Here is a 24,331-nt window from a genome sequence, read left to right as displayed (position 1 = left end):
ATATGAATTTGACATTTCTTGGACCATTATCCGTGCACATCGATTAACCGGTAACCGTCCGGTCCCGAGCTGCCCGGATAATCGACATTCTACTGTACTTCAATCGAACTACGTCTATGAAATAAAATCAATGCGTTGACCAGATCTATGGATTTTCATAAAGGTGGTTTTGTTTATTTACAATCTAATTCAAATTATGATTGTTGTAATCCACTCTTAAGGTTGAATATTTCCTGCTGATGATGCTGATACGATACATACTTTAAATTTTGATATTTCCATTGGTTTGATAATAAAACATCACTCAGTTTACATCAGAAAAAACTAAAACATCGGAGAACTTACTTAAGCAGGCACTCATGAGAGAGCCCAATGTTTATTTTGTTAGTCGGTTTTTTATTGCAGTTTCTTGAGTACGATGACCCCATTTCTATGATGCTTTCAATCATTGATCCATATGACTCTGGCTTTTTTGTGGTATTGATCCTTTGTTTAATTCGCATAGGATTTTTTCCTCGTCTGGAGTTTGTGATATCGATGAGCTGAACTGACCAAATCCGATCACTATTAAACAATTTTTATTGCGATTTGAACACATAAAAATCAACACGTTAAAATTCAAGGGAGGACCATCCTTCGGGCACAATCACAGCCACGTAATCGACAACTAAGAGTGCAAATATTGAGTCCACAACACCGAAGTAAATGAATAAATCATCACAATATGTATACTAACATATAATATTTATGTAACAAAAATTATTCATATAAAATTTCTTATGCTTCAGTGTGATATTGTAATGCATGCAAACATGCTTCAATCAACTCTTTTAAATCGACTAATTTGTATTGGCATTTATTCTAATTTTTTTATTGATTATTTACTGACATTGGTTAATAACAATTTTATTACGCCCCCATGCTCAACCACATTGCGCTCGCAAGACAACCAATTTTGCAACTATGAAAATGTATAATCAAAAACTATGAAATTAGTAATACAACTTTTACAGACGTACTTCTTGTATCGTTTGCGATACTCCTGCCCGTAATCTCAGTTGTTTCTGGGCAAAATGTACCGCATCGTGAACAGTGGGATAAGTGCGAACGTAGTTTTCCTCTCCACCAATAAAATTGCATTTCTTCATCTTCTCAAACACCAGCGGTGAACAGCCTGCAAGAAGCGTTTGTACATCGATTACCTCCAGATCTTTAACAAACGTTTTGAAGGTGGAGATGGCCGACGGGTCTATATAGCTAAGTGCAGTAAAGTCCAATATAAGATATTTGATGGCATCGTCCGCTTCTATAAAGTTGGGGGATTTGCGACGCTTAGTCTCCTCCGTCAAATTGATATTTAGAAATTGGCAGATGTTGCTTTTGAATACGGCACGTGAAGCAAAGTGCAGCCCTCCGCTGTAGTGTACGATCTTAATACCACGATGTTCGATCAGCTGGAAAAATAATTAAAACAAAAACAGAAACACTCCGATCAATAAAGCTCCTGCTTTAAACGCGAGATCAATTAAGCTACAACGCACCCCTTCATAGCGAGTTATATCCAAGTATACATCTGAGTTGGGAACATTTCCCATCTGGCACATGTACGGCCTGAGTGCACGGAAAAAGATGCTTGAAACGCTTAGAGCAAATCCGACCAGTAGTCCAACATCAATCGATATGAATACCACCGATATAAACGTGAGCACCCAAGTAACACCATCGAAAAAACCTTGACGCCAGAACTTTGGAAGATCTTTGGCCTGCATCAATAAACCTTGCACAGAAACTGCGATAATACTGGCGAGAATGCAGCGAGGCAACGGCTGGAAAAATGATGCCACAAACAAAAGCACCACCGCAAGCAAGCTGCATGAGATGAGACCCGTTATTTGCGTTTTTCCGCCCGCCAGGTATTGGATAGCTGCACGTGAAAGAGACGCTGCAAAGGGATAACACGAAAAAAATGACCCAAATACGTTGCCCGCCCCGAGTGCTAGCAGTTCCTGGTTGAAGCCAATTTCGTAATTTTCCTTCTTAGCAAATATTATTCCCAAAGAAACCGATACAGTATAGCCGACTACAGCCACGGTGATGCTTTCTGTGAGGATTTCTGGTAATATGTCGAAGTTCGGAAGCTTGGGCGCTGGAAGTAACAGAGTTAACAGGTTATTAAAATTTTCAAAATAATTTAGAGGAACTAATAAATTTCTTGAATATTATATCATTTGAGAAAGACCTAACCAAATGCTAACATTTTTAGCATGTGTTGCTTCTTTTAATTAATAAACGATTATCAAACAGTTACAGTTACATTACTTGTATAAACAACTCTTCCTGCTTAATATTATCTCAAGTAAACATTTTTTAATCAACCACCAACAATTAATTTTTTATAATTAAATAATAAGTGAATACAATTATGTTGGGCATAAAATTCACGTTGGCCTTAAAGCACGAGACTATAGAAGCGAATATTTAATCTTTTTTGGGGCATTCCACTCAGAAGGAAAATCTGTCCCCGTAGGAGTTATTCTGCCTAGCTGGGCAGAAATAAATTCACTCACCTGGCAATCCTTGAGGAATTGTTCCAACTACCTTTATTGCATAATTTTCTTTTAGGTTGTATTGTATCGATAACAAAGTTCCACCAATAACAAGAATAAGCTGAATTGGAATGGGAATGATACAAAGTTTGGCAAGGCGGGGCTGGAACATGGAAACATTATTCAGTTAAAAAAAGCTCATCAATTAATCGTGTGTAGTATGTGTAGTTGAACAAAAAAAAACAAACCTTTATTATTTCATTGTTGATCAAAAGTATGATTATAGCAACTGCAGCTATCGCCAAATTTATAAGATTAGTTTCAGGTATTTTTTTTCCGAGTTCATAATAAGTCTAGAAAGGGACCGAAAGGATCACAATGATTTGTTAGCATATTCAAAACTTGTTAAGGTATAGGAGAACTTACATAAACGATTTCAAACTTACTACCCAGCGGAGGCAGAGTTACGCCTAGTATGTCCTTCATTTGAGATGTAAAGACATAAACTGCCGCCCCCGTGGTGAATCCGGAAACCAAAGCTTCAGAGAGTAAAAATGAAGCAGCACCCATTCTAAGCAGACACATTACTAGCTAAAAGATGTAAGACGTTAGTTTGACAGTGTTTTCACGTTTTAACTAAGTTAACACACTAGTACTACCTGTATTATGCCAACAAGAAAACATAACGCAGTTCCGACCTCCAAATTGGTGAAGTTTGAACCCTCCCCAGAGTGATTGTAAACAACTTTTCCAGTCATAATCGAAACTACCGCCAACGTACCTGAGTAGTGTAGGGTAAGATATATGTATATGTTTGATACACATTGTTTTGTTACATTGTTTTGTAAATAGCATTGTATGCCTGTAAGCTCACCCATGGAATTATGTCTTGAGGTACCCAATAGGAAATAAATAAACACTGGAAAGAATGCCGTGTAGATTCCGGTGATTGGTGGCATGTTAGCTATAAGTGCATAGCCCATTCCCTGCGGTATGTGCATTACACCAACCGTTAATCCACTGATAAGATCTCCAATGAAATCACTAGGAAATGAGTACTCCGGAAGCCATTGGAAGATCGGGAAAAGTCCAGTAAGGCATGTTTTCGTGTCCATCTCTCTCATGCTTTCCAGAGCTTCTTGGTAGAAGTTAGACTTTGGTTTGAAGTAGTTAAAGGCATTGTTCAGATCCTCTTGCTGGTAATGTGGTCGGGCAACGATAACCTGCGATATTTTTGATCGCGATCGTCGACCCCCCGTGGGTTCCGGAGTGTCGTTGGGATCGCGACTGTAAGCCGGATTCATCATTCCATTCGAGTTCCGTGGATGTCGCATCTTCCGCCAGTTCTTAATAGATTATTAATAGAAGGCGTTTCTGACCTATCCCTAACGGCTGCAGTGGAATAGAATTATAAAATATATCAAAAAATTATGATCACTAAGTGTGTTGTAACGTTAATAATGGATCACCCATAGCGTTGGGCCATAAACAAATCTCTTTTAGGTAACGTTTAACATGTTGGTGACAAATAATGTGGCAGATCGATTGATTAAACATAGCAACACTGAAGTCGCCAAGGATTGTTATTTATTGTTGTTTATAGAACACATTTTCTGTATATGCTTGATAATATGTTCATTTTAAAGATTAAATGACAAAGCAAATTAGTAACAACCCAGTACGCTTTGCTACTCGATTGTTATACCATGTTTGATGTCTGTATTACAAGTTTGTTTTGAATTTCTTGCATATTGATTGACAAACAAATCTGTGATAAAAGCAATCTAAACAAGTGGCAAAGCTTTACTACACAGCATTAAGCTGCATGAAGTGTGCGCTGAAATCTTGGCTCAAAATTAACATGAATGTGATAAAGACCCATTGATATGTATTGGCTGAATATCAGATTATTTGGCACTTTTGGCATATCAGATCGGATGAAACGGCATTACAAATGCTGTTTTTAAGTGTGTTCATGGGTGCCGCGTGATATTTTTCATATTTTGTAATAAAACTGTATTTAGCTTAAAACCCCGTGGATAAGGATTGCACAGCATTGGCGTAACATATTACAGTGTGAATTAATGAGTAGAGCATCAAAGTGGGATCCTTTTTAGCTAAATCATATAGACGAAATGTTCAATTCTTAAGGCCGGGGGACATTGTCCGTACTCGCTAGTGTAATTTCGATTTTCACTTGCGTAATTTCGATAAACGTCCACTCGGCGTTCACAAAAATCACACTACGGAGTACGATCAATGCAGCCCGGCCTTTAGATCCGTTTCGATGTGAATTTGTTTGTAGAGTGCTGAAAAAATGTTTTTTACGTTTTGATTTTTTTTTTCTTCAAACAAAACCTTTCAGCTTTTAAGAGCATATTATTTTAAAAATTAATTATAAAAAACAGGTTAGTTATTATCAAAAACCAGGTTAGTTATTATTAACGCCAAAAAATCCAGAGAATTATCGCTGTGGTTTACACACATATTCCAAATTTCAAATCAATCGGATTCCTAGAATCAGAGAAATAAGGGGGTAGCCGGTTGCCTGGAATAGGGTTAAAGAGAAATTTCAGATTTTTTCGTATAAATTCAATTCAACAATTTTTATCCGACAAGTAACAATTCAGGCCGCACATCATTTTTAATAATCTTTTTCAACGTCCCACTAACAATCTAACTATCGATTATGAATCTGATGTGATCTGATATCTGGTTCAGTGCGGTCTTCGCAATGCTCTACAAGATCTTGTCGGCTTATACAAGCTTTCAAGACTTATTTCAGAATTAGATTCGAACACCTTCTCGGAAAAATGGCAAAACAAGGTGGTGCTTTCATTAATCCCAAGGAGCATTACAGAGATCAGGTGGTGGAATCTATAATCAAAGTGTATGTAGTCCAGGTGGTCTCAAAACATGTTTTTTATAACCAAATTTGAACGTCACTTTTTGGCCGGACGGGTGAAACCCAAGCAGGCAAAAGCAGGAGTAATAAAAATCAGCCTTCTAAATACACACACCTTGGAATAAGCCCACCTCTATATTATACCCACTCAGATAGCTGCTCGAAAACTGCACTGCAACTGCAAAACTGCAACAGCTGACAGGCTGAAATTTCAGCCTACGAACATAAAACGAAAAAGGCCCCAATGTTAGATCACTAAGATAAGCATGCAGCCGGAGTAATGCGGACCCTCATGCGTAATGTGCAGCGCAATCTTGAAATACAGGACTAAGTTTCATGAGTACACTTATTTTTGCTATTTTGGTAATGTAACCATAGTTTAGCTATAGACGAATTAAGTCGAGACGTCAAAGTCTTTATAATAACAGCAAGTAACCAGAGTTCTATCGTCACTACACATTCAGGGTAAAATATTATAAATGTCTTAATGTCCTGTTTATATAATATCAACATTTATTTATTAATTTGCCACTTGTCACTTTTTCAGTAAATACCTATGTAAAGGAGCAAAACCAGCCCCTATCACCTGGTTTTGATTTTCACTATACACCAAATGAAAAATATAATGCAGCAGTCTGATCTGGCCGAGGTTACACTAAAGACTAAATTGAACATTTATCAACAGCCATAGCGACAGTTTCCATCTGCTTGAGCGCCGCACTTGAATTTCGTTTCGCACTTCGAATAATCGTATCACAAAGACGATAATGATTAGCGATGATCAATTAGCAAGTCCACACGATTATCATACGAAATTCCCATGTAATAGAGTGATCTGTGGAAGAATGCTCTAGATTTGATGGATCTTTCATGTCCAAGTAAGGTTACTATTGAAAGTAAACATCGTTCACGTGTTTGTTTGGGTGTGGATACATAAAAGTGTGAAATTGGGTAACCTTCGCCACCAAATTCACAAGCTAGCATGCTTTCAAGGGGAATTAAAGAAAAACCACTGAAGAATAACAAGTGCAAGTGAAAATTCAATAAATTAGTTTTTCAATGCGTTTCATTGTACCATAAATCAATAAATATCTTTATGAAATATAAACATATAAACAACTTAAGATTTTTAAATGCTTGATGAATTTTATCGGCCAAAAAGAGATATACAAAAAAGATGTCAAATTAAGTTTTGTATGTTAACCAGGGCCGTACAAACGATAACTGATAACAAAAATAAGGTTCAAGCCGTTGTTAGTTTTTAGAAAGATTATTTTAAAAATTCCTCAAAACGAAAAACATTGTTGACAGGTTAAAGTTGCGTCAAATGTATGAAATATACGCTTTGTGCGTGGTGTGAAATCGAATACTCGATGAGACATATTACATGTAGATGTGGTATTCTGAACAACTTAAAGCTACTGTGTACATGTTACGTCGCATTTTTGATAAACTCTTACTTTCGTAAAATAAAATAAATGAAAAACTTTGTAAAAATGCTCTATATTCCACTGAACTACTAAAATAATTGTTATGAGCTAACCTGGACCAGATGGATTGCTACTGGTGACTCACCGTTGGCGCGTGAGCGATCATCGGTTGATGTGTGCGTGCAATCCTTCCGGGTCATCGTTTGCGCGGTCAACGGGGTCGATCGGCGAACACGCCGGCACTTGGCAACTGGCAAATCAAGGAAAGCGCACGAAAAGGGAACGACGGGAACAGTCCGCGTTTTACGTTAGAACAACGTCTTTCATGTTAATGTTTCGTTTCGTTAAAAAAAAGTTCAACGTTTCGTTTTATGTTAAAAACGCGTGTACCTCTATTTGTACTATAACCGAAGAAAGAAAGGAACATAACAATAACCTTACACGATCAGCCTGTTGGCAGGCCCCAGGACATGTCAGTGAACTTTCCCGTAAGCTGGTGGCAGGCCCTTTGGGCCTGCCATTGATGTTTTGCTAGGGAATCAACAAACATTGCGAATACAGGTAGTCCCCGAGATACACGGTACCTCTTATACTCGGATTCGGAGATACGCGGTTTTATAAATTGGACAGTTTTTTGAATAAACTAATTTTGAGTTATGCTAAAAACCATTTCAAGAGGTTATATTCACTTTTATATTCAGTCAGCATCATATAAAATAATTGATGACTTTGCTATAATCACCCTTTACGATCAAAATTATACGACATTTAGTGAAATTTTGGCTGGAAATCAAGAGATTCGATTTACGCGGAAATTCGAGATACGCGGTATTTTGCAACCGTTTTCGGTCCCCAATAACTGTGTAACTCGGGGACCGCCTGTAACTGTATTCTACTCGCATGAATAGCAGCAGTGAGCAAGTAAAATAATGTTGTTGTAAGAATTATTGCGGTTGATAACAGTGTTGATGAAAGGAGTAGAGTTTAAATTACAGCGAAAAAATCATTTTTGGTTCAAAATCTACTGTTTACGTTCTAGATGCCGGCGGAACGGAAAGTTGATGAAAATAAGCGCAGTGCTGAACGTGTTAATCGGAACGGAATCCTAAGCCAGATGCGTCAAACTCATTTGTTCTGCAGGGCACTTGTTAACCCGAAAAGCCTGTTGCGGGCAGCAATAATTAACTCAAATATCGATGTTAAAGGCAAATATGGAGTGGCTTAATCATTACTCCATAGCGTTGCGGGCCGCATACTGAGACCTCAGGGGCCGCCAGTTTGACATACCTGTCCCTAAACCACTCCTTACAGCAGTCAGTAAACGACTGGAGAATGCTATAAATATAAAAAGTTGAGCTTAAATTCCGATGCCATGATTCTGAGAAAAAAAAACGAAGGAATACAAGGTATGGAAATCATGGGATTAGTATTGGGTAGTGAGCGAAAGAGCTATCTCAACCATTCCGCTCATCTCACTGAGCGCGCTTGAGCTCACTCAGCTGAAAAAGGGAGTAGCTCTTTGATGAGCAAAATGTGATCATTTTTTTATAAATTCATAATTGGGGAGTATAGAAATTCTCGCCAAAACACGAAAAAGGACCCATTTTCGATTAAGATCTAGTTCACTTGAAGTACTGCAAAATCAAACATTCAAATGAATGTAGCAGAAAAATATCATCGTCTCAAATGATATTTTTTTCCGTGATTGTCAAATGAAAACGTGAATCTAGAATGCGATGCTTCAAAAAGTATCATTTTGTAAAATTTTATGTCTACAACTATCACCGTTCGCAACACTGATTCTGACTGTAATAGCACAAAAGTGCACATGAACGAGTTTTCTACAGACAACCCAAATAGCCTTCAGCCGAAATACTAATGCGCAGAGCTACTCAGCTATCGAGCTACTAACGAACAGAGCTCTATGCTCTGAGAAAACATTCTCAAACACTCATTAAAAATTTTCAAGCTCTTAAAACTTGTTCTCACATGCGAGCCCGTGGCCGTCGTCAATTTTTCTCACTCTGAGAAACTGAGAAACCCTTTTTTCAATTATAAACATTTAAAACAATTTCCAACGTTATTACCGATAAACGAACAGCACAATTGTACATATATCAGATAGCCGATCGCTGCATCGTCAACTTTCTCAAAGATTCTCTTTTAAAGATTCTCAAAAGATTCTCAAAGCGATTTTGTGCCAATCCTAAAAACGTTGAGAACTTAGATTTCTCAAAAATACTTGTGGCCCGCAGCCTCACTTTTGACTACTTAGATCAGGTTTTCTTCGCTCCGCAGAATATCTACATCAAGTTTTTCAAAAAGGTGCTGGTGGAAATGTTTTACTGAATAGTAGTGTATCAGTTGCAGGACTGTATCGGTTTCAGGACCGAGATAGGTTCACGATCCGTTCCCAGACTGAGTTAGATCAAGGTACATTCTTTGACCCGTATAAAAAAGGTTGTGGTTAACAACAGATGTGGGACGGTATCATTTACAGGATCGGCGTAGGTTCGGTATAAGCTCTAGATTAGGTATGGATTCAGAACCATTATCGCGAAAGATATTTACTAAGAATAAGTTATAGGACCGATATGAGTTGGGGATCAGTTCCAGGAACGGCTCCGAGATTTAAGTTTTGCACTACCCTCCAAAGCCGCTTCTAATTTTGGCTGAGTCATTCGATAGTGATTCCCGTGGTTTGTCCCATCACTAGTTCGGTGCCGTCCGAAGCCATGCTTTTCCTATGTACTATCCTTAGTTTAATCAAAAGAAGGAAAACTAGTTAAATTTTAAACAAGATAAATAGTAGAAATCTGTAAGTTAATAAAACACCAATCGAATTTCGCGCTTAACAAATTTGACTATCCGGACTACTTTGACAGATCTGCCTGTCGACAAGCGGCAGCGGACGGCTTCGGACTGTTTTGAGCTTGGATTTTTATACCTACCTGTCGGAGCCGCTTTTGCTTTTGGTAAAGTCATTCGATAGCGATTTCGGTTATTTTTTTTTAATTTTTTTCATCACTGGTTACTAAGAGAGCTCTGTTCTCACCACTATCTCTCGCTGAATGTTTACTTTCATGTGATGTGTCATGGCCTCGTGGTACAGTCGTTAACTCATACAACATGACTGTCACTTCGAAGGACACATGCATGGAGGAAGGGCAAGAGATGCTGGCGCAAGTAGCAGAACAAGGCAACTACCACAGCAGCAGCACAGCGGCAACACGAGCTGCAGCAATGATGCAGTTTACGAACAATAAGCCTGCTGGCTGTGATGGACTGGCGGCCGAGCTCTTCAAGATGGGACCGGAGAGGCTTACCGTCGAAATGCTTTATCTGATCGTGAAAATCTGGGAGCAGGAGCAACTACCGGAGGAGTTTAAGCTGGATGTCAATCACCCAGTCTACAAAAAGGGTCCCAGATCCTGTTCTCCAGACTTGCGCCCCTTGTTACAAATTTTGCTGGCAGCTACCAAGCTGGGGTTGTTGAAGGCATATCCACCACCGACCAAATTTTGCAGTCTACGGCAGATCCTCCAGAAAGTACCTCTATCCAGCATACTATGGGCTTCACCGACCGACTGAGATCCACAAGATTTCGAGCGCGTACGAAATGTGAGATATATCGCACATTGATTCTGGGGGTGTTTGAGCGACGCATCCTCCGGACCATCTTTGGCGGTGTGTTTGAGCATTAGAGTTGGAAGGAGAAGGATGAACCACGAGCTTGCTGAGCTATACGGCGAACCGAGCATCCTGACGGTGGCGAAGGCTGGCAGGATACGATGGCTGGTGCATGTCATGAGGATCTCATGCCCCACCAAGAAGGTGTTCGACAGCGATCCCCAGTTCGGCATAAGGCGCAAGGGAGCACAGCGAACTCGATGGCTGGACCAGGTGAAGTAAGACCTGTTGGAGATCGGGTGTCTGCATGGATGGGAGGCTGCAGCCAGGGACCGATCATCCTGGAGAATGATTGTTGCCCGGGCCATACCACATCGACGTGCTCTATCGCGTGCATGCCAACAAGAGAGAGAGGGGAGGATCATGCTCCGAATGGACCGTGCCCCCATACGTAGGACTGACTATCATGCTATAGTAATAAATAAGTCACTAAAACCGAAACCCATAAGTGGTACAGACAGGCCTTGGCCGACAACGGTTATTGTGTGAAAGAAGAAGAATACTAGACTTTATTTAAAATAGTGTCAGTTTATTTTCAATGATCGATGAAATTCCACAATTTATTAATATTTATGAAACATATTCCCCATGCTTTGGTTTAAACCACAATAGAACACCATTGGCAGACTTTTCCGTTTTAATTGCTTCTTATGATTTCTAGATTTCAAAACGCCTGTTTTACAGTTTCTTTTTATTCAGAAGGAAAGGCTAGAACGTATTGCTTCACATTGAATATTAGTGTATACAATTCTTTTCAAAACTATAAGAACACCGAGTTTTTATGCTTTCTTCAATGTTTTCCACAACATTATGAATAAAACACGGGTGTAAGTTAAATTTGAAAAATTGATATTTTCATTACTATACCATTGTCAAAACAAGAAATCTGTTCCTTTGATCATCATTATAGTACAATCTAATGTTTCACTATCAATTCCAGATATGAATTTCCAATATTTACCGAACAGTACATACTTTGGTCGTATAGTTTTTTACTTACTGTAAATTACTGTATGTATATAGTAATTACAATTCATCTAGTGATGGTTGTAGAAATATTCAATACATTAGAAAATTATCAAGGTGTAATTTGCATTTATGAGTTTTGAATTCTTATAAGATCCACCAATATTATCAATCACAATATATTCTTGATTTAAATGCCTACTCTCATCTGTTCTTCTAAATTCTCGTTGAATTTCATTTCATCATACCCATGGTACGCATTATGTATAAATTAGTATCAAAATATAGACTTAAATTAGTTCATATGTGAACAAAATGACATACACTATTAAGCAGCTGTTTCATCCAAATATTTACAAATGGGCTGTATTGACTTAAAGGTTTAGAATTCTATGTGCGTGGAAATATTTGCTTGGTCACGCATTATCCAAATAGTCCATAGGAAGAACTGCAGTTGATTGGTGCTGCTACCCCGCGACAGTGTTGACGGTAGACAATAAATCTTTGGTGATATCTTCAATTTACTTTTGCTTCTTCCCCAATATTTTTTGCAATCCTCTGGACATATAAAACGGTCGTTCGGCACTGCCATCGTTTCGTTCTATGTCTTCCACTGTCATGGAGAGAGTTTAATAGTAAATATTAAAATATGTATGTATTTAATGCGTATTCTCGTGTAAGCCATACGTCGCTTGCATAGATACTTACAAAAACACAAAAATAAGGTGTCAACAGCAACAGAGTAAACGCTGAAGAATATGGACGCAATAATGAACGTTCCAATGAAAACGAGTACAGCTGGCACAAAAGGGTAATTTAGTTGCATCTTTGGTAGATCACTATCAAAATACGTGTACGTTACGGCTGCCATTCCAGAAGCAAGGAGTAACTTAGACAAGAAAAATAGGAATCCCGTAACCTTGTCCAATGCAATTACTCGGAGCACGTTTCGCGTAAGTAGGCTGAATGCATCTTTTGCACTTGAGCAGAAGTTTTTGCCATAGATTGCACACATAATGTAGGCATTTCTGTTTAAAAATTTCAAAAAACTTTCCAAGCACCAAAAAAAGCATCGACAGCAGCACAACACAGCACGAGTGAATCCATTATCGTACCGCTTAAGTTTATGGTCTACATATTCGAGAATGGCTCGAATAATTTTGCAAATAGCAATAATCAACGATCCGAAAGCCAATGTACCAAGATGATAGTAAACCGTGTGTGTAACGCCACGCGTCAACACAAAGAATGGAAGGCGTGATTTTTGGCGCGTCCAGTACCATGTGGCGAATGTGAAAGCAAGCACCATTTCGCTGAATGCGGATACAAAACAAATACACCAAAAAAATCCAATCACGTTTAAAGCCTGAAATTGAAATGAACAAAAAAGATAGGATCGTTACTTTACCATGAGCTTACAATATTTCTGAATAACACAACAGGATGATACTTACATGGAAGAATCTAACTATACCTGGGGTATCCACCTCTTGAAAGTGACATGCAGCATCAAGACATCGTTCTTGATCATAGATCCTACTAGTGTCTCGACAATTTTCATTGAATGCGACTGGATCACATATGTCACCTTCCATATATCCATTTGTGCAAACGCACGTTAAAGACGAGTTGAGTCCATTTACCTTGTATACAGGAACACCAATAGATGCTAAGAATAAAAGTACTAATAAAGAAAATACAATAACCACAGCCTGCAATATCCATGGTACAAGGGGGAAGAATACTGTCGAAAAACTGGCACTAACAGCTCTGAAAAATAAATGTAGCTTATATTTAGAAGAGCAGATGTTCAAGTATTTAATCTTTTTACTCACTTGCTGCCCTCCTTCAAAAGGGCGATGGCGATCACGATCCTTTTTCGTAAGACCAATACAACCAATAGTAAGACGATCAATATAACTGATAAGGCAATCAGTATCCACAGCCAGGTTTGATCTGACTTAAACCAGGAATTTACCAAAGAACTAAGATTTGGAGACACGTTCACATGTGCTGCTACCGGATTGGCACGGATTTGCTGGTATTGCCGGAAGCTGTAGTAAACTCCATAGCTTAGCGCAGTAATTACTCCAATAATCGAAATCCATACTAGAGGTTTTGCTATCCATCGAAGCATCGCGATGAGAATTAAACTAGCCAAGACAGAACATGCTATGAAAACTAATATCATGCGCCAAGATTCCAAAATATCTTCCACTATCATTTGACTAGTCTGAAATACAGACAGAACGCATACAAAAATATTATTCAATAATGAAAATAATGTTCAATCTAGTGTTTATAGCATTGCTTATATTGCTGAAATTACTGCTAGAGAATCTACTTGGTTAGTACATTTTAGGAAATAATGGAGATAGTCGTAGTATGCTCATCCTTAACAAAGAAATAACAAAATGAATGTTAAATTATTTGAATTTACGAATAATGATGAGTGAAAATGAGTGTAGATTCAAATAAAGCTTCATCCATTCATTCGCATAGAACAAAGTTAGAAGAACTGTGATATTGTGGATTGTTATTAAATAAGGAGTAATAATTAAAGGATTATGTTTAAGATTGCCTTTTTTTAATGTTTGCAATACCAAATGATAGTTTAAATATTTTAACTTTATAATTAAAAGATGAATGTTATAATTGAAAAAAAATAATAGCAAAAAATTTACTTAAAATAGTGCTATATTTAAAATATATTAAGAAAAACCGTATCATGTAACGTTACAGGGATTTAGAGAATTAGAGAATATTTACACGAATGAATAAGAAAGGCTAAACCATCGTTTCACAACAATGGCAGTGCACCTACCCCGATAAAAAGTTTCAAATTTTTTATTGCCACATCTATTGATCGCTGGACATTACGAGCCCCATTAGTGATTGTCCCCATGTCAGGAATGCATCGTTTTGAGACTGACAAACCATACACAGTCCCGATCGTGGCATAATGTCATGGTCATAGATGATTTTGAAAGTACGAAATTGTTACAAATAATATATGAAAAGAAAAGACGACGAAGTCAATATAAGTATTACTGCATTTCAAGGAAAATGTTTACGTGAATAATATGTTTGTTTTGTGGGAATTAGTAAGCGTTATTTACTAAAAAAAGAAGCCTGTAAATTCCCTAAGAGTGTAAATGAAAGACAGAGGTTTAAGAGTTAATTTGTTACAATGTATAATAACTGTCTTAACTTGGTTATTAGCTTGTGTTAAAACTACAGGGTGAAAGATTTCGATGTGAAATATATAATAAAACACAACAAAAGCGAACGAACGGAAAAACACAAACCTGATGCACGCTATTGTTTTTCGTTAGAACGGATATGAGATTATTCACGTATCTTGCCAAAAAAGATTGTAGTTTAGAAATTTTTTCTTCCAAAATATTTTCAAGTTCGCGTTGTTCTTTACACTGTTCGGCTGAGGTTTGAAATTTGGTACTTGTAATGGGCGGCTGTTGTCGAAACTGTTTCGGTATGAGAGTACATTGTCCCTCCGGAATGTTAGAAACGCATCGGTTTACCACTGGAAGTAATAATGGTTAAAGGTTAACTAAAGAGCAAGTCATATCTCATATCAGCCATTGCCCGTTGGAAACTTTATCAATATTTTTAAGGTAAATGTTGGAATCCAAATTGTTCATGACTACAGTACATGCGTTACAGATATAACAGACAACACATGGCTACATGAATTTAAGCATGGATTGGAAATATTTGGTTGATACTTACATGGAGTGCTTTTTTGCATTGTCTGTGCACATCTCTGTGATTTGATATATTGTCGAATAATTTGGCATGTTGTTAGGTCGGATTTCTTAACATTTTGCTTACATATTAATTTGGAACGGATTTCATTAACATTGGAAGGATTGCAGTTTGCGGATTCGAAATCAAAATCTTGATTTGGGCATTGACTTACACAAACCTGCAAAAAAAAATCAATACAATAATGGAATTTATTATGGACTGTTGACAAATGCATTGAACGCCATACCAACCTGTGTAGTGCTGCATCCTGAAATAGGCACATCGATTTTAGCACATTCAGTTATGTTGAAAAACACAAGGTAAGGTTCGTCACGAACTTCGCTATCTACGCCACATTTTCGTCCATCTGAGTCAATTGGCACAAGCAATCGATTTAAATCGCCATGTTGAACAGCTACGTAAAAGAAATGAAGCTTTATCAAGTTTATGATGCCGTGCGTTAGTTAACTCTACTTACCATAGTACGCTACGTAACCCCAGGCGCAGAGAAAAGTAACAAACAAAAATAAACACGGAAGATCCGTACAGGACCTTTTGGATAGAGGTCCTTTAAAGTCAGGATCATATTTGAGTGGTTCACCTGTAGTGAAATGAGATTAAACAGACGACATTCGGGTAAACGAGCACATTTATAATATTTATAACATTAAGTGTGTCATTGAAACTAAAAAAAGAGGCGAATGAGGCCAATCGGCTCAAAACCTCTATAAAAAAAAGAATCTAAAACATAAACGGCTTACTTTCAGTTGGCTGTTGAATGTCTTCTTTAGAATATTTTGTAACACGATCTGTACTGCCACAGCACAACCCCATGGTACAAATTGGGAATGAATTTCAATATCACTCTCTTCTGCAGTCCAAATACTTAATGCAGTTTGTTTGTCTTTTGGAATTCTTCAACGCGTGGAAAAAGTAAATATGATAAGATAACGCATTTATCTCGCTGTATCAATTTGGAGATTACTAAAATAAACGCAGGCATGTGTATAAAACCATTTCTAGCTTGTGTTGGTATGGAACGCGTCGAACCGTTACTCATACAGTATGGGTTGAAAACATCAACAAAACATGAGCAGTTTTGCGTGGTATGTGGAATTGAAAGCATTGGTATACCAGGAAGTTTAGGTGTCAGAAATACATATGCGATATGGATATATCAAATATGTGTTAGGTTAACGATACATTATTTTTCCTAAGATGTACATGTTATAACAATGGGACAAGGACTGAATCTTTTTTATTTATACAAAATGATTTATTCTTTACATAGACAAATCAACTTTTGAAATACACTTTTTTGAAATACAAGAAAAATAATGTATACAAATGTAGGTACGTGTGACCCAATTTGGCACATTGGCAACTTTTTTTTATTTTAATGACAGTAAAATAGCTCTATTATGACAACTGTGCTTAGAATAACTAAAACATAAACTATTTCGGAAATGTAGCCACGTATAAATCGGGTTGTCTAGTTTTTACACGCAAAGCACGTCATCGTCTACGTAAGCAAGAAGCCCCTTAAATGTTATGGTAGTTTTTTGGTGTATGCTAGCGCACCATCAAACTTCACACCGTTTGCTAACAAACAGTCACACCTACGCATACAATTTTATTCTCACGAGACGCAATCTGTACACCACACTTGTTCAAAGAGTTGTATTAACAAAGCTGAGGTTCGATCGTTTGCCTCACTATCACACTGAAGATCAGCGTTCGATCGACAGCTGACCGCACTGAGCTGCAAAACGTTACTGATTGTCCTATCCTTAGGTCCAGAATCAAGTGACACAACAGCCGACACATGTACATTGCTGACTACGCAGGTAGGCTTTATATGACGACATGCATTGAAAGCTACTGTTGCCTGATGCTTTACTTGGAGTAAACTATTCTATCGCTGGGTTCGAATGCAACCGCATCTGGGATGCAGTTTTGTACTTAAATGCACGAGGCTACTATATGCACCAGATCGGGCTCAAGGTCACTGCATATATAGAAATCTAACCTGATGCATTCGATCGCTAATTATTGCTGTAATGTGTTTCATCTACTTTAAAGGTTCGCTCATTCTCTCTCTCTTTCCTTCTCGTTTTCACATCTCTCTCTTTAAGTTTCTCTTGCTATCTTTGATTGTCTCTCTCTTTCTCTTTATATTTCTTTTTCAAAATTTCCGTCTCCTTTACACAGCTGTACACGTAAAAAGCTATGTCGTTTTAGATGTGTATTTATCTCGTTATTCCCGTACTGCCACCCATATATTTCCTCGCCCGATAGCGCATGTACTTATTGAAATGGTAGAGATGTAATATTGAAATTGAATCTTTCATTATCATTCGATATATTCCGCCTTGCATTTAGTTTACAAGTGACGAAACATGTAAACATACTTATGTCGACAATTACAATGTGATAGAGAATGTGTTCATTCTATTCGAGCGAATGCAACAAAATTATAACCATCGAATCGAATGCACTTTTTGACTGTCTTAGACACTTTAAAATAATTCGTTTAGTCGTTTTCATTTTGGCGGGATCTATAAACGTGTATGTGCTGCTTGTAGTTTGTTACGAATTTTATGTTTCGTAAATTTGAACGCACCAAGTAACGTATTTGAACAAAATTTCAGAATATTTAAACTTAGACAAACATGGCAAAATGATTGGAATAGCAAATAGAATACCAAAGATTTGTGTAAACTACAACATCACATAGAATGAAAAACATTAAAAAAAAATATATATATATATATATATCAACTCGTGCTTAACTTAGCAACATGCCCGTCATGGGTTCAAGCCCCGAATATATATATTATATATATATATTATATATGTATATATATATATATATATATATATATATATATTTTTTTTTTTTATTATTTTTTTTTAATAATTTAACATTACATAAACACTGTACTCACCTAGCCCTTTGTCACTATTTGCACAGCAGGGCATTATGCAGAAATAGTTCGCCTATAGATAAAATACAAAAAGAAAACATAACAAGTTAATACACAATTAAATCACTACCAAATCTAGCCCAGCTTTTCCCCCCATGTAGAGTGCATTTCCGGTTATAAACCGCTGATCTAGCCATTATGTTCACCCAGTGCCTTTCTGATTCTTTTCGTTTCGTTAAATGCTACAGTTTGTACTGAGCAACCGTGTTCTTTATCTTTACACGAGTGATTTAGTTTGTATCGCAACTGCAAACAACAACATTTCTTTGTAGGTTTGCTTTAAGTGGCTGATGAAGTATTAGAAGCGATTTCCGTAAATAGTATCATGAATCATTGTCCTTTACCTATAGGCAGGCGTTTTATTTGAAGTACAGTATTTCCCAGAGATACGAGACACTCGAGTTGCGTGAATTTGAGATACGCCAATTTTAATATGTTGATAGTTTATATGTCAATTCCGTGCAGTTATCTCCAACAATTTCCAAATGAAAAATAAATGCTAAAAGTTTGAAACAGCTAAAAAGTTAGAAATAAATTTTCTTGTATATAAGATCAACTAAAACCAAAAATAACTATTCGTCTTCTTTGGCACAATAACCTGCCTGTACTCACTAGGAAAGTGGGCTCGCCTTTCAGTGACTTATTGTTACGATAGCAGGATAGTCAAGTCCTACGTATGGGGGCACGGTCTATTCGGGGCTTGAACCCATGACGGGCATGTTGCTAAGTTAAGCACGAGTTGAGGACTGCACCACCAGACCGGCCCGAAAAATGACAATTGATCAACTATATTTTGTCGCGTTAAAAAGCGATATTCGACATATGCGAAAATACGCGAATTACGCGAATATCTCCGGAACCTATTATTCGCATAACTCGGGAAAATACTGTATGCTAAAGATTTCCTCAAAAATCTTTGATAATAGGTCGTGTGATAAAAACTGACAAGGACGCTAATTATCCGATTATGATTTCAATTCAATTGGATTGATATACATAGATACCATTTACGTTAGTTCACGTGCCTCACGACATTTCATAAATGTCACAAAATTTAATCAACCTTATTTAGCATAAAAAGGTACAAGCGTAACGTAATGATAAGTTACAGATAATAGTTGTGGCCTAGATGTGTTTCAGACCATTGAAATGTATCTTGGGTGAAGTTGCATACCGGTTTTTTTTACATTTCGTAATATGGTTTTGGTAGTATGATGTGCTAAAAAAATTATCGAAGCTAAGTAATTGGAACTATCTATTTTATTAAGTTTATTTTAAAGATATTTAGAAGAAAAAAAGGAATGGATCTTCTACATTGCATGTAATATCAAAACATCGTTTAGAATACAATGTGAACAGTATTATAGCTACAAGTTGTTTTTCCATAGATGTCACAGATTGTATTTGATTATCGTTACATTTTCAGTTCATTCATATGATTTTCAATACATATAAAGCCCTTAGTGGAACAGTATTCATCATTCGAGTTCTATCCAATTAATAATTACGTTTCACTTTTAGGGATTTCAGCATTTTTATGCAAACAAAGATGCATTTTAAAATCGTTTCCTTTTTTCTGTTTGTGATAGTACTTTTAAGAAACTTCGGAACATCGATCGCCTTCGAAAACATGTATCGTAAAACCCCCCCAAACTCACATCAGCTTGTGACGTGTTATGAGGAGGTCTTGAAAAATTAATGTGATGCAAAGACAACAATAGACAGCGATGAAAAGCATTTCGCAAGCTGTGAAAAATGCTTGACATGGCTAACATTGAAAATTTACTCTGAAACCCTGTTAAGCTATTCTCTTTGAAAACTGACTAAGTACGCCTTGCAATGGTCGAACCGAACGTTCTGAACTGTAGCTATATTTCTTCTTTTATTTGGCATAACGTCTAACGCGGACATGCCCGCCTATTCGAGACATAATTGAGAATCACGGGACTATAACGGACCTAGCTTGAATTCATGATGGACATATTATTAAGTAGTACGAGATTACAACTGTACTACGGGAAAAAATAGTATATACCCTGATTACAGGATTTTCCTATTTCACATAACCTGCCTACTGATAGGCAAACCTAACAATTAACTTAGAGCTTTGAACATTAGTTATTAAGGCCGGTCTAGAACAACAAATGTTGAGAAAGCTAACCATTTTAATCCGAATCAATCAATAATAAATGAATAAGTTTACAAACAGAGTAGGACTTTGCCGGACTTCAGTTAAAAAAAAAAAAAAACTTTGAAACCTATTAAAGACGGAATAACTTCGGCTTTGGATTATTGAATTTAATAAGGCCAAACGGTTTTTACAATGCTAACGGAAGTTCATGCTGTGTAATGAAAAGAACAAAAAGTGGGAAATAAAAATGATGTAATTATGTATGAATATAGCAGTGAGATTTTCTTCGACCGGGAATGGTTGAGCACAGAATGTTATTTATTTTTAAACATGTTCGAACAGTTCAACCGGCGGATGTTTGGCAGATGGAATTGATTCGAAATAAAATCTGTACAATGAAGCAAACATAGTAATACAAACTTAACTGTGTTAGGTACACACTTAAGCTTAGTGATTTTTGTTATCAATTATAATTACTTTTTCTTCTTCTTCCGTGTAAAGACGTACGCAAGTCATAACGCCGGTCTTTACACAATAGATTTACTAGACTAATTTGTAAATGGTTCTTCAGTTAATTAATTCCTTGGTACATTATATTTGAGCTCGAGTTTCAAGAGCAGTTGGTAAAGAGTTCCAATACAGCATTCAATAAGTAAACAATAAAAAAAGCAGTTTATAATAATTTAAAGTCTTATATAAAGTTTTATAAGGAATTGTATAAGGAATCTGCGAACATGAAATGAAAGTAAATAAATAAAAATCGCCGTATATATTAAAGCTTCTGATATTCAAATCAACTGTAGACAACTCAAATAACTCAATTCATATGAAATCGTAAAACTGATAAATATCTTTAGAGCAGATCTTGTTTTTAATATTCTTCTGGTACAACAAAGCTATAGATCTTTGCTTGTACACACATATACCCCCCCCCCCCCCCCCCAACCCCCTTCACACACACACACACACACACACACACACACACATGCGAATGGATAATGGCATATACATCCACATTCATTGTTGTTGTGCCAATTAACTGATTCCACAATTGGGACTGCTAGCGCCGCAGTAGCGACATCTGGAAAAGTTTAGAGTTTGCGTGAAAGTCCATATAAAAAAAATTATGTCTATTTTTTCTATACCAAGTTTCACGCACACGAGCTGTCAAACGGCGGCGCTGGCATCTCCAATTGGTTAAGGTTATGTCAAACTCAAATTCCAAGCTTGGCCATTTGGAATAAAGCATTCGCTGACACCGAGCAGTAGCGAACGAAACAATTACACCATTGCACAATATGCCAGACAACAAAGGCAATTCAGAAAGAATTATAGCGGCCACTCTCGGCATGCATTTGGGCGTATGAATCACTTTTTTATTTTATTTTTTCAAATGGAACTCAACAGGTAGTTGTAAGTCGCCAAATGTGCAAGCTACAGTAGCAATATTGAACGTATTTGTAAATTTTATGGAAAATTCTGGCGCGTACTGTGTATAAGATTCATACTAAATCGATACAAACCGCAAAATGGTTTCATCAATACTATTACGAAACATTATTACAATATTAGAATACGTCGTTGTTCTTCGCCCTATAACTAAAAACAAACTGTTGACCTTGTTTTAACTTGTGCCCGTCAGCTGACTAGGCGGTCTGCAAATTTAGCGGGTTTTAAACCGGTTCATAAATAGTAACTCGTGCGTTAGCTATGGATGCTTTGAAGTGCCTCTCACAAAGAGAATATAACAAACTCAGAGAATCGAGAACATGGGAAGGCTATCTCTGTGTTTGTGTTGTTATCCTATTCTCAATTGCACAATTCGTGCAAGTTGGAGTGAAAGATGCTACACACTTTCTACTCTCCTATTTCATCAGATCTGCGAATGCTGCGCCCTTTGGCCGCCGAAGTAATCAACCATAATGTATTGTGGTATGTGTGTGGTGCTTAGAGAGTTCTGCGACCTCTCTTTGTTTTTGAAAATACAATGCACTCGAGAATGAACTGCACTTTGATTTCTTCTATGACAACTATTCACGTGCGATTGCATATTGATTGATTAAACTCGGTTTGTTTATATCTTACAACACTTTCACCACGAAACCACGATTGGAAACCACTTTCTCTTTCGACTTTTCTCCTTTTACTATCGCGCTGCTTTGAATAATTGTGTTACCGTACAGTTGTAAATACACAATTGGATGCAAATTACATCGTTTGAACATTGTGGCTCAGTGTTGAATACCACTAACACATAAAAAACAACACTTGCTCTGCTTTAACAAAGCCAAAGCATGGCTGTTATATTCGTACCTGATCGTTTGTCCGGCGGAATTTCCGAAGCGAACTGAACTGACTCACAGCAAAATAACGAATGAAAATGTGTGTATATTAGACCGGTTTCTTTATTCTATCACGCTGGTGTTTCTCGCGCTCGCTCACTAGCCACATTGATTTCTCACGACTCTCTCGTTTCAGTTTCGAAGCAACGACTGCCTTGACAATCACACTAAAGCAGTCTCGTCGAGATGCAACGGACCTATGTGGTTGATGACTTTCCAAGTGTGCAGTTTGATGGAAAAACTTAGGAATTTAAGTACTATCTATGTTTACGTTACAAATGTCAAATGTTCCTCAAATGTTTACGTTACAAGAACATTCAAGTTGTTTTTTTACATTTTATAGCCGTTGGCTGTGCAACTAAGTATTATATGTGTTAATAAACAGACGAAGATCGTTACGTTTTAAACAGTGGCTAAATGCTCAATGTATAATTCTCACCTTGTACAAAACATAAATAACAACATAGTGAAATATTTGACATATACACCATATTTCACGACGAAATCAATGCAACAATCAAAATGAGATTAGTTTTACAAAATGCAAAATAGTTAATAATATTACGATATTGATATGCTGACTTAAACATACTAAGGGTTTCTAAGTTCCAACTTGTGGAAAAAATGCGACGGCCGAGATCCTATAATACGGTTTAAGCAAAGACTTACTAAATGCCAAGTATTATTTGAAAAACAGTATAAGCACGGTAGTGCGCACTTGATTGAGTGCGGATTATCGAATGACGTTTTGACGTTTTTTTTTTAAACTTTTTTATTTTTGTCGCGGTTCATGAGTTAATTGTTACATTACATACATTTTCATTATGAACAATGAAAGCTTTTAATTTAATAAATAGAAAGATATTTACAGTAGAACGTCGATTATCCGGGGACGGATTAACCGGCGGGCGGCTTAACCGTGCGCATGAATTTGACAGTTGGTCTATAAAAAATATTCTAGTGATTAATCGATTGGTTTAAGGTGAATTCTTACTAAAACCAGTTAATTTTATAATTTTTATATGAATTTGACATTTGTTGTGTCATTATCCGTGAAAATTGTTCGACGTTCGACGTAACAAAAATCACTAAGCTTAAGTGTGTACCTAACACAGTTAAGTTTGTATTACTATGTTTTCTTCATTGTACAGATTTTATTTCGAATCAATTCCATCTGCCAAACATCCGCCGGTTGAACTGTTCGAACATGTTTAAAAATAAATAACATTCTGTGCTCAACCATTCCCCGTCGAAGAAAATCTCACTGCTATATTCATACATAATTACATCATTTTTATTTCCCACCCGGATAATCGATGTTCTACTGTAGTTCACTACTTTTGACCGAACACTGTTCACCTCATGATTTTGTTTGTTAAAAGTGTGGATTATCGAGATGCGAGTTATCGATCGTGCGGATTTCTTAATGTATACTGCAGTGAATACTACATGTATAACCTATTTTTGTGTATAATGGCGTTTGTATGCAAAACTCTGCTTTTGAAAAAATCACACACATCTAACGACATATTCAGAAAAAAAATTACAGTTTTTATTGTTGCATAG

At 36.9% G+C, this 24,331-nt stretch overlaps 3 protein-coding genes and 1 long non-coding RNA gene across 20 annotated transcripts; 2 read left to right on the top strand and 2 right to left on the bottom strand.

Moving 5' to 3' along the window:
* Positions 1–840: 840 nt before the first annotated feature.
* LOC1272696 (prestin) lies at positions 841–6,117 on the bottom strand. Of its 2 annotated transcripts, none has more exons than XM_061655147.1 (8): positions 6,006–6,117; positions 3,421–3,938; positions 3,206–3,327; positions 2,973–3,137; positions 2,795–2,899; positions 2,568–2,709; positions 1,542–2,146; positions 841–1,454 (listed from the first exon to the last, which is right to left on the bottom strand). In XM_061655147.1, the coding sequence occupies exons 2-8, from the start codon at positions 3,878–3,880 to the stop codon at positions 1,008–1,010; spliced, it is 2,046 nt and encodes a 681-aa protein (XP_061511131.1). In that variant the 5' UTR covers positions 3,881–3,938; positions 6,006–6,117; the 3' UTR covers positions 841–1,007. The 2 variants fall into 2 exon arrangements, with proteins under 2 accessions (XP_061511131.1, XP_061511132.1); XM_061655148.1 differs by having other exon boundaries at positions 6,038–6,061.
* Positions 6,118–9,425: 3,308 nt separating this feature from the next.
* LOC133392863 (uncharacterized) lies at positions 9,426–11,349 on the top strand. The gene has a single exon (XM_061655150.1). It carries the CDS (start codon positions 10,011–10,013, stop codon positions 10,470–10,472), a length of 462 nt encoding a protein of 153 aa, XP_061511134.1. The 5' UTR covers positions 9,426–10,010; the 3' UTR covers positions 10,473–11,349.
* On the top strand, positions 10,602–11,349 carry LOC133392864 (uncharacterized). The gene has a single exon (XR_009765857.1). It is a non-coding gene; the product is annotated as an uncharacterized LOC133392864 (long non-coding RNA).
* LOC1272697 (choline transporter-like 2) lies at positions 11,080–22,858 on the bottom strand. Of its 16 annotated transcripts, none has more exons than XM_061655135.1 (10): positions 22,737–22,858; positions 18,254–18,305; positions 15,784–15,906; positions 15,557–15,720; positions 15,288–15,483; positions 14,846–15,081; positions 13,373–13,770; positions 12,992–13,307; positions 12,246–12,903; positions 11,080–12,150 (listed from the first exon to the last, which is right to left on the bottom strand). In XM_061655135.1, the coding sequence occupies exons 2-10, from the start codon at positions 18,285–18,287 to the stop codon at positions 12,059–12,061; spliced, it is 2,217 nt and encodes a 738-aa protein (XP_061511119.1). In that variant the 5' UTR covers positions 18,288–18,305; positions 22,737–22,858; the 3' UTR covers positions 11,080–12,058. The 16 variants fall into 16 exon arrangements, with proteins under 16 accessions (XP_061511119.1, XP_061511125.1, XP_061511120.1 ...); XM_061655141.1 differs by lacking the exon at positions 14,846–15,081 and adding an exon at positions 14,362–14,465 and having other exon boundaries at positions 22,737–22,854; XM_061655136.1 differs by lacking the exon at positions 22,737–22,858 and adding an exon at positions 22,509–22,694.
* Positions 22,859–24,331: the final 1,473 nt, after the last annotated feature.

The sequence above is a fragment of the Anopheles gambiae genome, chromosome 3 (assembly GCF_943734735.2).
Source record: "Anopheles gambiae chromosome 3, idAnoGambNW_F1_1, whole genome shotgun sequence".
In the NCBI taxonomy this organism is placed as follows: Eukaryota; Metazoa; Arthropoda; class Insecta; order Diptera; family Culicidae; genus Anopheles; species Anopheles gambiae.
This window is presented reverse-complemented; position numbering and strand designations above follow the sequence as displayed.